We start from the raw sequence: 13983 nt of genomic DNA, 5'->3' as shown, positions 1-13983 counted from the left end.
CGTGACTGGGGTTCGGCCCCCTTAGACTGCTGTGAACGACACCAGGGGCTAGGTAGGTCTGGAGTCAGAGCTAGGAGTAGAGTGAGCAGGAAGGTGGCATACGTTATTAATCATGGGGTTACAGTAAAGCCTCCTGACCAACCAGAAGTAGTTTTTCCACACAACACACAGTCAACCTGTGGAACTCCTTGCCAGAGGATGTTACGAAGTTCAAGGCTATAACTGAGTTCAAAAAAGAACTAGATAAATTCATGGAGGATAGATCCATCAATGGCTATTAGCCAGGAGGGGCAGGGACTGTGTCCCTAGCCTCTGTTTGCTAGAAGCTGGGAATGGGCAACAGGGAATGGATCACTTGTTGATTCCCTGTTCTGTTCATTCCCTCTGAGGTACCTGGCATTAGCCACTGTCAGAAGACAGGATACTGGGATAGATGGACCTTTGGGCCGTTCTTATGTTCCTATACCCCATCCCATTCCAGTGCAACAGTCCCAGTTTGAGCTACTCCTGGCAGCTTCAGTCTCTAGTTGGCTGGCTGCTCCCTGCCCTTTCTCTTCCTGCCCCTCAGAGGAGCCAAGAGCAGCTCCCACACATCTGAGGTTAAATGGGGGGGATTTTCAGAAGCAGCTAAGTGACTTAGGAGCACACGTCCCATTGGATGTCAGTGGGATACAGTATTATATAGTCCTGCTGAAAGTCCAAGGAACGCATGCTCCTAAGTCACAATGGGCTAGACCCTCAAAGAGACTTAGACACTTCACTCCCATTGATCTGGGCCTTCGACGTTTATGAAAAGCTAGTCCTCAGCCCATTAATTCACACTTTACAAACATACAAAGTTTGATAAGCAAAAAGAGGCTCTTTGATTTTTCTGCACAAGGTCTGCGCTCCAGTGCATCAGCCCCCAGAGCTCTAACCCTGCCAAGGGTTAACAGCAGGCTGAAAGGTGTTGAACTACACCAACCACAACACTCAGTTGTCTGCACATGGGGGCGTGGGGGACTTGGCATCATTTCTTCAGCAAACTCTCTGTCCGTTCTGGGGCTGTGGTAATGAAAAGAAAGGAACATTGCCACCTTGTGTTCTGTAGTAGTGCCTAGCACTGCTTTTTAGGCAACAGTGTTGAAGTCCTTGTGAGCTGCCGTATTCACCACAGTCCATGCCCCACCTGCTCCTTGATGAGAAAATGGGGAGATCATGACCAGGATTTTCAGGGGGGGGCTAGTGATTTGAGGGGCCTTGATTTTTAGATGCCCAACTTGAATTGTGTTCGAGGGGCCGGACTTTCAGAAAAGGCTGAGCAGCTTCTCTCTGAAAATTAAGCCTCATTAAGGTGTCTCAAATGCACCACCCACAACCACTAGTCACGTCTGAAAATCTTGGTCCATGATCCGGACTGTACCCCAAGGTGAGAAATGAACGGAAGAGGAGCCATGTGTGTGCAGCTGAGGACGGTGTGCAGCCCTGTACAGCCGCGATAGGGGCTGAAATAAAGCAATGGAACTTGGGCCTAGATCCTCAAAGGTATTTAGGTGCCTAACTCCCATTGATTTTAATTGGAATTAGGGGCCTAAAAACCTGTTCTGAAACATCTGTGCACTGAGCCCCTGCAGTAACGTGTATTGAGTTGGGTGAGGGCTGCAGGGTCAATCCACTGAGCAAAGGACGAGACAAAAAGAAGCAAAGATAAGTGGGATACTAATAGAATGATGAATCCTCCTTTATCCCTGTGTGTGCTAGGCACATAAAGCCTGGTAAATGGGGGGCCCCAGAGCAGGTGGGAGTGGGCAGGGAGAGATGAGGAACAGGCAGGGGCTTGGTTCTGCCCTGTCAGGGTTCCCTCCCCTCTCTGAACTCTGGGGTACAGATGTGGGGACCCGCATTAAAGACCCCCTAAGCTTATTTCTACCAGCTTAGGTTAAAACTTCCCCAAGGCACAAATCCTTTCCTTGTCCCTGGATGGTATTGCTGCCACCACCAAGTGATTTAGACAAAAATCCAGGGGAAAGGGCCACTTGGAGTCCCTGTTTCCCCAAAATATTCCCCCAAGCCCCTTTATCCCCTTTCCTGAGGAGGTTTGAGAATAATATCCTCACCAATTGGTACAATGTGAGCACAGACCAAACCCCTGGGTTTTTAGGACACTGAAAAACAATCAGGTTCTTAAAAGAAGAATTTTATTTAAAAAAAAAAGTAAAAGAATCACACCTGCAAAATCAGGATGAAAGGTAACTTTACAGGGTAAATAAAAAGATTTAAAACACAGAGGATTCCCCTCTAGGTTCAGCTTCAAAGTTACAAAAAACCAGGAATAAAACTCCCTCTTAGCATAGGGAAAATTCACAAGCTAAAACAAAAGATAACCTAATGCATTTCCTTGCCTTTATTTACAATTTCTGTAATTTTAGATGTATGATTTCAGGTATATTTTCAGGAGATGGGTTACCAATGCTTGGTCTCAGTCTCTCTCTGTCCAGAGAGGGAACGACACAAAGAGAGCACAAACAAAATCTCTCTCCCCCTCCCACTCCCAGATTTGAAAGTATCTTCTTTCCTCATTGGTCTTTTTGGTCAGGTACCAACCAGGTCAGGTGCCTTACAGGTAAAGTGATTCTGTACCTCTGGCCAGGAGGGGTTTTATGTTACTGCAGACATAAAGGTTGTTACCCTTCCCTTTATATTCATGACATGCCCCAACCCCCAATGCACAGCCCAGTACAGCTCAGCTGGCGTGCCTGTTGTACTATACTGCTGATAATAACCAGTGGCAAACTACAGGCGCGTGCCCACCCCGAGCAAGGAGCAAATCGGGGTGGGGGGGGTACAGGGACTGTGCCTCAGCCGTGTGTCTGGGATACTGATGACAGCACCTCCCAGGGCTTACCCAGGCTAGCCCTGGTTGCTTGGCTTTCTCCGTATTCACGGGTGTGCTGTTCTGTGGGACCTTCGGTGGCAGGAAAACTGAAGGATCTGCATGTGCAAGGATTCCTGGTGTCACACATAAAGCCAGGACATGGGGCTGCTCAATAAACATTGTAATCTTCTGTGCTGTCGAATTATCAACAGCCATGTGATTATAGGAGTCAGGGGGCTGGAGCAGTGTGTACAGTGGGGGTGCTGAGAGCCATTGAACCAAACTGTAAACCCTGGACATGATGGAAACCTCTTCAAGCCAGGGGGTGCAGCACACACACACACACACACACACACACGCCCCCAGTTCCCACACCTATGTATGGTTTGTAGGACTAAGTGGAGGGTGGGAACATGGGCCCATTGAAAGTGATGGAAAGGCGCATTGACTTCCGTGGACTCTGGATCAGGCTAGATCAGCACTTTCTGGAACCTCACAGAAAATAACAGCATCTGTTCCTGACCGGTGCCGCCATACGAATGACACATTTTCTCCACTGCCCAGTCACCTCCGTTTTACAGTGGGGGGCGCTCTGTTAAAATCTTCACATTTGCTTAATCTTCCAATCTAAAAGTCCATCAAGCAGCTTGACAGGATAAGCCTAGATAAAATGCCAGTTAAAAATGAATATTACTAAGCCATCCAGTGATGGCAGAATGCAGATGTTGCTACAAACAAAACCCAACAGCCTTCATTTTACAAGGTCTGGTTTAGGTCCATTCCAAGAAGACCCCTCTGTCTCTGTATAAACACTCAAAAAACATTCTCCACAGTCAGTCTCCAGGACCCAACCCAAAATAAGCTCATTTTGTTCACTTTTCTTTTTTTTTCTTTTTTGCACCTCCCCCTCTTTGATGATTAGTTCAGCAGATTGTTTTAAATCCCAGGATAGAGCTGTACATCTGGCACAGAGAAAAGATGTAAATGTGGCAGGAAATGTTGCAACCTAGATCTATGAAAGATGTTGTGGAATTTGTGACATTCTATACCTTGGAGGAGTGCCCTGTCACCCCCATATTCCTCATTTATATATCATTGTGATATTTCATCTAAAGCAGACTGTGTGAGGTATCAGGGGAAAGGTTATGATCTGCTGAAAGTCACTGTTCTATCTAAATATGTGTATCATTAATGCATATGAAGTTATGAGAATTGTGTTGTGTGGTTGTCGCTAAAATATGTTGTGGGTTTGGGAAGCACCCAGATACTAGCTCTCCAGAGACAATGCCAAGGAAAGTAACCAGCGCCCGGGCAGGTGTCAAACAACCATCAATAGCCATTGCAAGGGAGCTACAATGCAGTCACTCACCTGCATGAGGCCACACCAGGGGAATTGCTCAACCTTCCCTGGGGACTCAGCAATGCCCACCAGACATGCCTGGATTTGTGTTCTCTAAGCACCTGGACTAAGGGTATAAAACAGAACACGGGCCCATGTCTGGCCTTTCTCCCTCCCCCACGTATGCTGCAAGCAACAAGGATGATCAGAAAACTGAAGACTCCAACAGGGGAGACTGGCCCAGGTTTCAAAGGTGAAACCTGTGTACTATGAACTGCAATATCCAGTGTGGTGAGAAAAACTGCTTAATCTACATACAAAATGGGAAATGACTGCCTAGGAAGGAGTACTGCAGAAAGGGATCTGGGGTCATATTGGACCACTAGCTAAATATGACTCAACAGTGTAACGCTGTTGCAAAAAGAGCAAACATCGTTCTGGGATGTATTAGCAGGAGTGTTGTAAGCAAGACAAGAGAAGTGATTCTTCCACTCTACTCCGCGCTGATTAGGCCTCAACTGGAGTATTGTGTCCAGTTCTGGGTGCTACCTTTCAGGAAAGATGTGAACAAATTGGAGAAAGTCCAGAGAAGAGCAACAAAAATTATTAAAGGTCTAGAAGTCATGGTCTGTGAGGAAATATTGAAAAGATTTGGTTTGTTTTGTCTGGAAAAGAGAAGACTGAGAGGGGCCATAACAATTTTCAAGTACATAAAAGGTTGTTACAAAGAGGAGGGAGAAAAATTGTTCTTCACCGCTGAGGATAGGACAAGAAGCAATGGGCTTAAATTGCAGCAAGGGAGGGTTAGGTTGGACATTAGGAAAAACTTCCTAACTGTCAGAGTGGTGAAGCACTGGAATAAATTGCCCAGGGAGGTTGTGGAATCTCCATCACTGGGGATTTTTAAGAGTAGGTTGGACAAACCCCTGTCAGGGATGGTCTAGAAAATACTTAGTCCTGCCTTGAGTGGAGCGGACTGGACCTGATGACCTCTTGAGGTCCCTTCCAGTCCTACAATTCTATGTTTCTATGATCTAGATGTTGCCCAGTCTAATAGGATTGAGAGTTTAGACTGCGTGCTCATATTTTCTTTTCTTTTGGAAACCACTCTGACTTTTTGCCTATCACTTATAATCACTTGAAATCTATCTTTTGTAGTCAATAAAATTGTTTAACTGTTTATCTTTACCAGTGAGTTTGCCTGAAGTGTTTGATAAATCTGCCCAGGTTTACAAAGGCTGGTGTATATCCACTTTCCATTGATGAAGTGGTGAATCAGTTAATAAATGTGCATTGCTTGTCTTACGCAGTGCAAGACGCTATATTCCTGAGGTGCAGTGCTGGGAGCTGGGGGGATTTGGCTGGTGCCTTTCTCTGTGTGATTCATGAGTGGCTCTGGGAGCATTCACGCCACCTAGCTGGCTGTGGGGCTCCACATGGAATTGTATTGAATGGTAACAGGGCCTGGAGGGGTTTGTTGCTTGTCACTAGCAAAGCATTGGGAGAGACAGCCCAGGCTGGAGAGTTAAGGGGGCACAGGGGTCCCACAGTCCCAGGTTATACCCTGGGGATCCCATCACAGAATTATTTACCACATTTTACATTTCCATTCTGGACATCCCAGTGTGGAGGTGGCTGTCTCTGGAATAGTGGTGGAACCATATACTCTTGTAGTACCAAGAATATGCCATTCACTTAAATCGGAGGGGGTGGTCAAATTAGTATGAGAGAGTAGCACCTCTAGGCCCTTTTGTATTCAGTACTGTACAAACACTGTCCCTGCCCCAAAGAGTTTAGTCTTATTGTTATAACATCAGCATCATTGGTTACAGTAGCATCTAGAAGTCCCGGCTCATTTGGGGGCTTTACTGGGCTAAGTGCTGTACAAAGATATTCAGGAAGAGACTGTTCCTGGCCCTCAGAGTCTATAATCGAAATAGACTCTCCAGCCCTTTGCTGGTTCATCCCTGTCATCAATGAGTTAGGATCTGATCCTACCCCCTGAAGTCACTTGTCTAGGATCTGGATCAGGCCCTTGTTCCTAAGAATCAGACAAGTACGCCTGGTTGCTGTGACTGGAGGGTTATGAATTGTGTTCACAGTCAGGTGACCAGATGTCCCGATATTAGGGGTTTGTCTTATTTAAGCAACTATACCGGCCCTCCTGGGGAAAAAAGTGTCCCGATTTTTCACACTAGCTATTGGGTCACATCTAGTCTGCTAAAACATCCTGTTCTATTTGTATCACCCTCCTCCTCCACCTGCTTGTGTGTTTTTTATCCACCTGTTGTGCCTTGTTTTGTAGTCCCGATCCTGCAGTGCAAACGCACATGTGTTTAATTTAACCCCTTGACTTCAGTGGGATACTCACATGCCTAAGTGTCTCCAAACTTGGGGCCTTAACCTGAATGCTCCTTGGTGCAGGAACTGCTATTTGCTACGTGTGGGTGCCGTACCTCACACAAGGAGACACCAGCCTGGGTCAGGCCTCCAAGTGCTGCCATAATAGTATAATAAAGTCAGAAGCACAAGCAATCAGCCTTTATGCCAGAGAAGTGTGGAGGTTGGGAGGGTGAAATCTACCCTCCCCCCAAACCAGGGTCATTGTGTGGGGCTGTCACCCAGCCCCCGCAGCCCGTACTCCAGCAGAAACCACTGCTTGCCCAGGCCACTTGCACAGTGTGTTGGGAGACGTTAGATCCACAGGCATGTGGATCCCATGGCCCTTCCCTGCCCTGCCTCCATCACTGCTTTCTGTCTATCAGGGGCCAGCCCAGGGACCCTCTCTGTGGCATGGAGGCCGTGTACAGGGAACTCTTCCTGCTGCTGTACCGGCTCACCCCAATGTGAGCCTTACGTGGCACATGGAGGCCTTTCTGCTTGGCCCCCACTCCAAAGGGAATCTTACCCCATCCCTGAGACATGCTTTGTACTGCTGGCTAAGGCAGAAGCCCCTTGGTGGTGTATTGGCAGCACCTCACTGCCTTACCGTGCAAAGTACCTGAGGTCTATAGGAAGAGAGCCCCTCTATTACCAGACGCCTCCCACAAGGGCAGTTTCTCAGCGGGTGTACAGCTCAGGCTCAGACAGGCTGTTATTCTACAGGATTGTCAGTGAGCCAGATACAGTCCGCATGACACCTGCAGTCCATTTCAAGTCATCGAGAACAATCTCTGAGCATGCCCATGCCATCAGTAATAGCCCCACTGTTGTTATATGTGTCAGTAACCAAGATCCACCATCTGCATCCGTTCCAAATGCGGGGACATAAATATAGGAAAATACCAGTGCCAGCACTCCACAGCCCAGATCAACCGTTTGCAAATGCTGCCGAATCAGGATTAGGCACTGAATGTGCCAAGTCTCAGATCTCATAGTCCCTAATCGTGGGTGGAATGACCCCTCCCCCATCATTGCGGGTCACTTTTTCAGCTATACAGTTTTCTTGTACAAAGTCCGTATCTGAGACACTGACTCTCAGCGCCACTGCTCCCCTGACCCTATCGCCTTTTCTCCCTCCTCCCAGGTAGGCACGGCCATCCTGACAGTGTTCAAAACCATACTCGTCAAGAAACCCTGGAGAGCTGTTGCTGCCAGTTTCCTATTGCCCCTATGGCCAGGGACAGGTAAACCATAATTACAGGGCCACTTATATGCTGATCTGTATTAGGAATGTTTCCAGACTGGAATTACCCAGATTTTAATAAAGCCTTTTGATCATTTTCTGTTACATTTTGGCCAGCAGATAAAACTGGAAATGTTTCAATACTGCTGTTACAACATACATGTGGGCCAATTCTGCCTTATGCACAAGCAGGAGCATGCTAGGTGGAGCATGTACAAAGGGTACAAATTACAGACAAAAGTCAATTTTGGTGACATGGTTTTAATATCTGGCTTCCTCCCATATTTCAGAAGAGCACATTTCACCATCAGTTTAGGGCCTTTGGCCCTGTAATGAAAGGGGAGTTTTGAGCAATGACGCCATTCTGATCCCTTAGTACTTTATGACTGCCATCCTGGATACTCTGACGGTTAGAACTACGAAGTGGGTGTGGGTCTGTTCCTTCACCCTAAAGAAGTATGAGATGATAGCATTCATGTGCCAAGGAGACAGGGCAGTGCATCCATTGACACAGCACTATGATTTGGGGGGAGGGGAGAATCTGAAATACATTTGGCTTTGTACATTCCCATTTGTTTCTCATGTTCTATCTACAGAGGCACTCAGACAAAGGGCCCACAGCTGCCCCCTGGAAAACACCAGGACTGGGCGCAGGCCTAAATGAGGCCATTACATCAATACCACAGCAAGTTATTGGCCCTCTACCTGCCATTGATCTGCTCACAAAATCCCCTGCAAGTTCAGTGGAGTTTCCTGTACAAAATAATTAATGGCAGGATAACTTAATCAATACCTATCCCTTATAAAGTGGGCCCTTATCTCTCCAGGACTTTCAATGGGAGTTGGGTGCCTTTCTCCTTAAGGCATTTCTGAAAGCCCCCTCTACAATGATTTTCATCTTCAAAATGACTTACAACATTAATTACCCAGGATGCGCCCTGCCGAGTCTGTTTAGGCCCCAACCTCTCACAGATCTATGCATGGGTTTAACTTTATGCACTAGAACAGTCCCATGGATTTCAGTAAAACTGCTCATAAACCAGACATGTACACTATTCTAGGCAGGATCAGAGCCATAACGCTTTCTGGAGACATATCTAAGCAGAGCTACTAAGAAAAATCCAGATGGAAAAGCAAAGATACCCAAAACTTTTATTTAATAATGCATAATAAATAAATGACAAAACAGGAAGAGCAACATTCAGAAAATCCAGATAACTAAAGTGCTTTTAGACAAAAATATAAAAAGACCAAGAAACAGATCTGACATTAACACTGTTTTACAGACATTTAAGAATTACAAAATAGTCTCCTATGTCAATTCACAAAATAGCATAAAATTTCTTAGGGGAGCTATGGCTTGATTTTTATAAAGGTGTGAGTTCTTTTATGCATAGTATATCAAATAACATTCAAAAACGTACAAAATTATTGCATTATTGCATAAAATATCCCCCCACATCCTCCCCCCCACACACACACAGGTACAGGTTCTAAAGATACACAGTGTAATTCATTTATAAGGCTGTATTGACTGATACATAGCTCCTCAGCTGGTGTAAACTGGCCTGGGTCTCTTGAAGTCAATGGCACCATGTCAACTTACAAGAGCCGAATAACCGGTCCGCAGCTTAAGAATACCTTCTGCTACTTCTTGAGGCCGAACAGTTGCATATTTTGAACACTGCACATAGGTGCTCACCAAGTACATCACAGTAAACGTTGGAATGTAACTTTGGAAATAAGGTTTCTGTTAAGTCCAGCACCATCTTGCACCCGACAGGTTCCAGAAGGAATAACTCCACTCTTAGTCATGCTCCTGTTGAGCTGGCAGAAGTGTCTTTCAGTTGCTTGTGTTACAGAATGAAAGGGAGGTTTTCCTGATTTATCACTAGAGCTGCCCAAAAACCAGGGACATTTTCACACCAACATTTTAAAACCTTCCCCTCAGCCCTGTTTATTACAAACAAACAGCTTTAAAGTTGCGGGTGGGGGGAGGGAATCTTGGCTGGATCCAGTTTTAAAATGTCTCAAATTCATGTAAAATCGTGTATTAACTGTTTGAAAAAATAATTAATAAATAGTCCTATCTTTCCAAAGTGTTAAGGGGGCTCATTTTCCTAACATCCCACTCTCCCTTGCTCCCTGAGTTTAGTGGTCATTGTCCTTCCCATCTGTCTGGAGGTCTCCTTTGACACATTGCCTCAAAGCACTCCTGTTCTCTTGCTTTGCAGTGCTAGAGAGGTCAATCGCTGTATCTTCTGAATTGTCCATAGAGCTGAGTTTGTCACCAGAGCTTCTCTGGTGATCTGCTGGCTTCATTTTTAATTCCTCCTCAGGACCTTCCAATCTCCAGCTGCCTGTCATCTTCTCCTCTCTCTCTGGCTTTCTTGTAACATCCATGGATTTTTTATGCATCCCTTCAAGAATGAAGAAGAGTAAGTAAATATAATGCATTGCTTAAATCCACCTGGGACAACTAATTCAAACACACCCAGCTCAGCTGTTACCTTGTCCTCTTCTCCCCTCTTTGTCCATGTCTTCCCTTAGGGACAGATCCAAAGCCCAGTGAAGTCAGCAGAAAGATTCCATCTGACTGCAAAGAGTGTGGGTACCTCCACTGCCTATTGTCTAAATCCTAGATTGTGAGTTCTCTGGGGTCTAGAGTCTATATTATCCGCATGGAAGTATGTAGTGAGATAGGGCTCTATTCCCTACCTCCGGCTCTATGACACTACAATAGAATAAATTAAGCACCTATTCAAACATGCACTTAAGCATGTGCTTAACTTTAAGTTACACTTAAGTTAACTTCAAATTAAATATGTGCATAAGTATTTCCCTGACTGGGGGCTAAAATCATAACAAATAACAACAACACACTCTATTATTACTGTCTAGCAGTAAAAGGGTCACCCACACTAACCAGTTCTTTAACACGCCCTTTTCAAAACCCTTTAGCACAGACTCTGAAAATTACCACCTAAGGCTTTGTTGTTTACTTTAAATCCCCCCGCCCCCCAAAAAAGACTGGCGTGTCTGTAAGGAGGGGAAAGGCTGAGATTTGTAACCGATTTAAAAATAAAGCAGGTCAGGCTCTCCCTAGCTACCTGGCTGTTCCCTCAGCACTGCTTAGTGGGACGTACCCCATCCTGGACTATGTGCTGTCTTACCAAGCAGCCAAGGAGCACAGGAGCCCACCAGCCCACTTTTGGCTGAGTTGATGATTGACTCGGGTAGAGGGATGGAGTGCCTCACCATGGCCCCATAGAGACCGTACTCGGCCATGACACTGCTCCTGCCCCAGCACTTCTCACGCTTCCTCCACTTGGCTCTTCGGTTCTGAAACCAGACCTGGGGGGGGGAGAATCCGGGGGCGGGGTGAGTGCATGTGTCCAGGGGTGTGTGGGTTGGGGTTTGTAGGTGTGCATGTGTGATTATGTCCAGAAGGTGTTCGGGGGGTGTCCCCAGGTGTGCGAATGTGTGTGTTGGAAGGGGGTGTTGTGGGGTGGGGAGTGGACAGAGAGAGAGAGAGAGCGCATTACAGGAGGTTTATCATGACTGGACGGGATCTTTAGTTCTAGGCCTGTGCTGGGGATCCCTGTTCAGATGTCTCCCCCGTGGCTGTCCAGAGGGAGTCAGTGAACACAAACCCCCTAGGAGGAGCTGCCCGCGTGGCCATCTCCTCTGTGCTGGGCGCACTGGAAACCTTTTCCATTCCCCAGAGAAGGCTGCCCCCAGCCCAGTCATTGTGCACAAACAAGGGCTCTTGGGCAGGGAGCACCTGTTCCCCCATAACCTGGTGTTTGCAGCCCCAAAGGGTGCTCATCTAAAAGGGCTTGTTAGAGCTCGCCCTGGCTCCGGTCCATCTGTTCTGCTCTTAAGGCAGCCAGTACCAAAAGCTCAGGGCCCCACTCTAGCCATTTCGGTCACTGAAGTAACTGGCCACTTGAGGACAGGCAGGAAGATTTGGTCCAATCGCTATTGGATTAGGGTCCTACACAGTGGGCTCCTGCACAGAGCCTAGGCTGGTGTCTAGGGGAGGGAGAGCAGAGCAGCCCCAGCGCCCCAGGAGGTGCCATTGTGCATCTCCACGGGCAGCAGGCTCCTTCCTGACGTGCTGGGTTGTGCCTGCGGCCGGCTGGGCACAGGAGCACATTAGCATTGTGCACGTTCACTCTTGGGGTGTGTAGGTGACAGCGGAGACAGCCAGGACAGCCTGGCTCTGGGCATGACAACCCACCTGGATCCTGTCCTCGGGCAGCTCGGTTTTCATGGCTAGCATTTCCCGGGCATACACGTCTGGGTAATGAGCTTCATTGAAAGCCTTTTCTAACTCCTCCAGCTGGTGAGCAGTAAACACCGTCCTGGGGAAGGAACAAACAGTTACTGGCCACCCGGGAGCCCCATCAGTCCTGCAGGGGCCCCGAGCACTCCCCCAGGCCCGGGTCTACAATGCCTCGGGCCTGCTGCCAGGTCTGAGTCTGTTCCTGTCTGCACAGGATTTGCCAGTGAGCCGCACTGGAGTTTTATCCTGGCCAGGGCAGCTTTGCTCCTGTCTCTCCACCCGGCTTGTTCTTTCAAAAGCCCTTTGGCTGCCCCTTACTGACACCGCTTCATTCCCACCCCCGCGGCCGCCTCAGCTGCGGTGTAGACATGGCCTAGCCCGGAAGCGGTGCAGCGCCAGGCTGCGGTGCTGGAGGACGGGCAAGCCCAGGCAGTGCCATGGTCCCGGGATCCAGGGCTCCCCCCAGGCCCGGCCGCTGCCCCGAGCTGTGCTGGTGGTACCTGTGCCGGCGCTTCTTCCTCTTGGCCTGGGAAGTGGGTGTCTGCAGCTCGCCCTTGTCCCCGGACAGGCTCTCCTCGTCTGCGCGCAGGGGAGGGAAAGGACGTTCAGCGAGCGGGGGGAAAGGACGTTCAGCGAGTGGGGGGGGGAGGGGGGCTGCCCCGCGCCCCGAGGCTCAGCGGGAACAGCCGGGGGTGACTCGGGCTACGGGGCCTTCCCCCGGCAGCTGGGCCAGGCTGAGCTCGCCCCTCCCAGCCCGAGCGCAGCCCCGGGGACAGGGGCGCGTCTTCCCCCGCGGGCGGCGGGCCCGGGCCCGGTGGTTCAGCACCACGCGGGCGGACAGAGCAGAGGGAGGGCGCGGGGCCGGGGGTTGCCTCGGGTGTGTCGCGGCCGCTCCGGGGTCCGGCGCTGCGGCTGGCTCGGGGGAGCCCGGGGCGGGGCAGGGGCCTGCTGGGAGTCCGGGGGCAGGGCCCGGCTGGGGGAGCCCGGGGCAGGGGTCTGCTGGGGGAGCCCGGGGCAGGGCAGGGCCGGCTGGCGGGGAGCCTGGGGGCAGGGCCGGCTGGGGGGGAGCCGGGGGGCAGGGGCCTGGCTGGGGGAGGGGGGCAGGGCCCGGCTGGGGAGCCAGGGCAGGGGCCTGCTGGGAACCCGGGGGCAGGGCCCGGCTGGGGGGGGGAGCCCGGGGCCGGGCAGGGCAGGGCGCGCCCCGGGGCTGCGGGGCAGGGCAGGGCCCTTACCGGACACGCTGTCCGGGCGCCCGCCGGCGGGGGGCCCGGGGGCCCGGTGCAGCTCCGGCCGGGGCTGCAGGAACGGGACGTGGGCCGGCAGCAGGCAGGGGGCTCCAGCCGGGGGCGGCGCCGCGAAGCCGCAGAGGAAGCCCAAGCCCAGGGGCAAGGAGCCGCCGCCCAGAGACACCCCCCCAAGTCCGGCCCCGGCGCCCTCGCATCCCGCGCCGGCCACGGGGGCGGCCGGCGGCTGCAGCTCGGCCTCCAGCCCCAGCAGGTCGGTGATGGCGAAGCCCTTGGAGCGCAGGGCCGGGGCGCCCAGCCGGGCCGCCTTCTCGCTGGCAGCGCCGGGCACCAGCGCCTTCCCCTTGGCTCTGCCCTCGGCGGGCTCCTCCCGGCCCGTCATGCTGGCCGCTGCCTCCCGGGATGGACGGGGCAGAGCCGCCGCGGAGCCTTTTATCCCGCTGCCCGGCTCCAATCAGCTCCGGGCAGGGCCCCGCCGCCGCAGGGGGGCCGGGGAGGGGGCGGGCCTGGCTCCCAATCCCAGGGGATTAATTGCCACCGAGGCCCCCGCGAGCCCACCCCGCCCCTGCGGACACGTTTCACTGCGTCCAGCCGCGGCCCCGGGGGCTCGCTCCGCGCAGCGCGCAACGCAGC

General features: G+C 50.8%; 1 protein-coding gene across 2 annotated transcripts; it reads right to left on the bottom strand.

The window, feature by feature from the left end:
- Window positions 1–8968: 8968 nt before the first annotated feature.
- Window positions 8969–13732, bottom strand: VSX1 (visual system homeobox 1). 2 transcript variants are annotated; one of them, XM_039531778.1, is made up of 5 exons: window positions 13333–13732; window positions 12607–12685; window positions 12062–12185; window positions 10992–11172; window positions 8969–10238 (listed from the first exon to the last, which is right to left on the bottom strand). In XM_039531778.1, exons 1-5 carry the CDS (start codon window positions 13730–13732, stop codon window positions 9970–9972), a joined length of 1053 nt encoding a protein of 350 aa, XP_039387712.1. In that variant the 3' UTR covers window positions 8969–9969. The 2 variants fall into 2 exon arrangements, with proteins under 2 accessions (XP_039387712.1, XP_039387711.1); XM_039531777.1 differs by having other exon boundaries at window positions 13339–13732.
- Between the last annotated feature and the right edge of the window lie 251 nt (window positions 13733–13983).

This window comes from Mauremys reevesii, linkage group 3, assembly GCF_016161935.1.
Source record: "Mauremys reevesii isolate NIE-2019 linkage group 3, ASM1616193v1, whole genome shotgun sequence".
Taxonomy (NCBI): Eukaryota; Metazoa; Chordata; order Testudines; family Geoemydidae; genus Mauremys; species Mauremys reevesii.
Note: the sequence above shows the minus strand (reverse complement) of the source record. Positions and strands in the feature narration are given on the sequence as shown.

What these genes read in the sequence shown, in the direction of transcription:
- VSX1 (XM_039531778.1), bottom strand. Translation starts at nt 13,732, where the DNA reads ATGACGGGCCGGGAGGAGCCCGCCGAGGGCAGAGCCAAGGGGAAGGCG. An exon ending in GGACAGCGTGTCCGGTAAGG is followed by an intron (nt 12,686 to 13,332) that starts GCCCTGCCCTGC and finishes CCCTGCGCGCAG; the next exon opens with ACGAGGAGAGCCTGTCCGGG. An exon ending in TGCCCGAGGACAGGATCCAG is followed by an intron (nt 11,173 to 12,061) that starts GTGGGTTGTCAT and finishes TCCCCCCCCCAG; the next exon opens with GTCTGGTTTCAGAACCGAAG.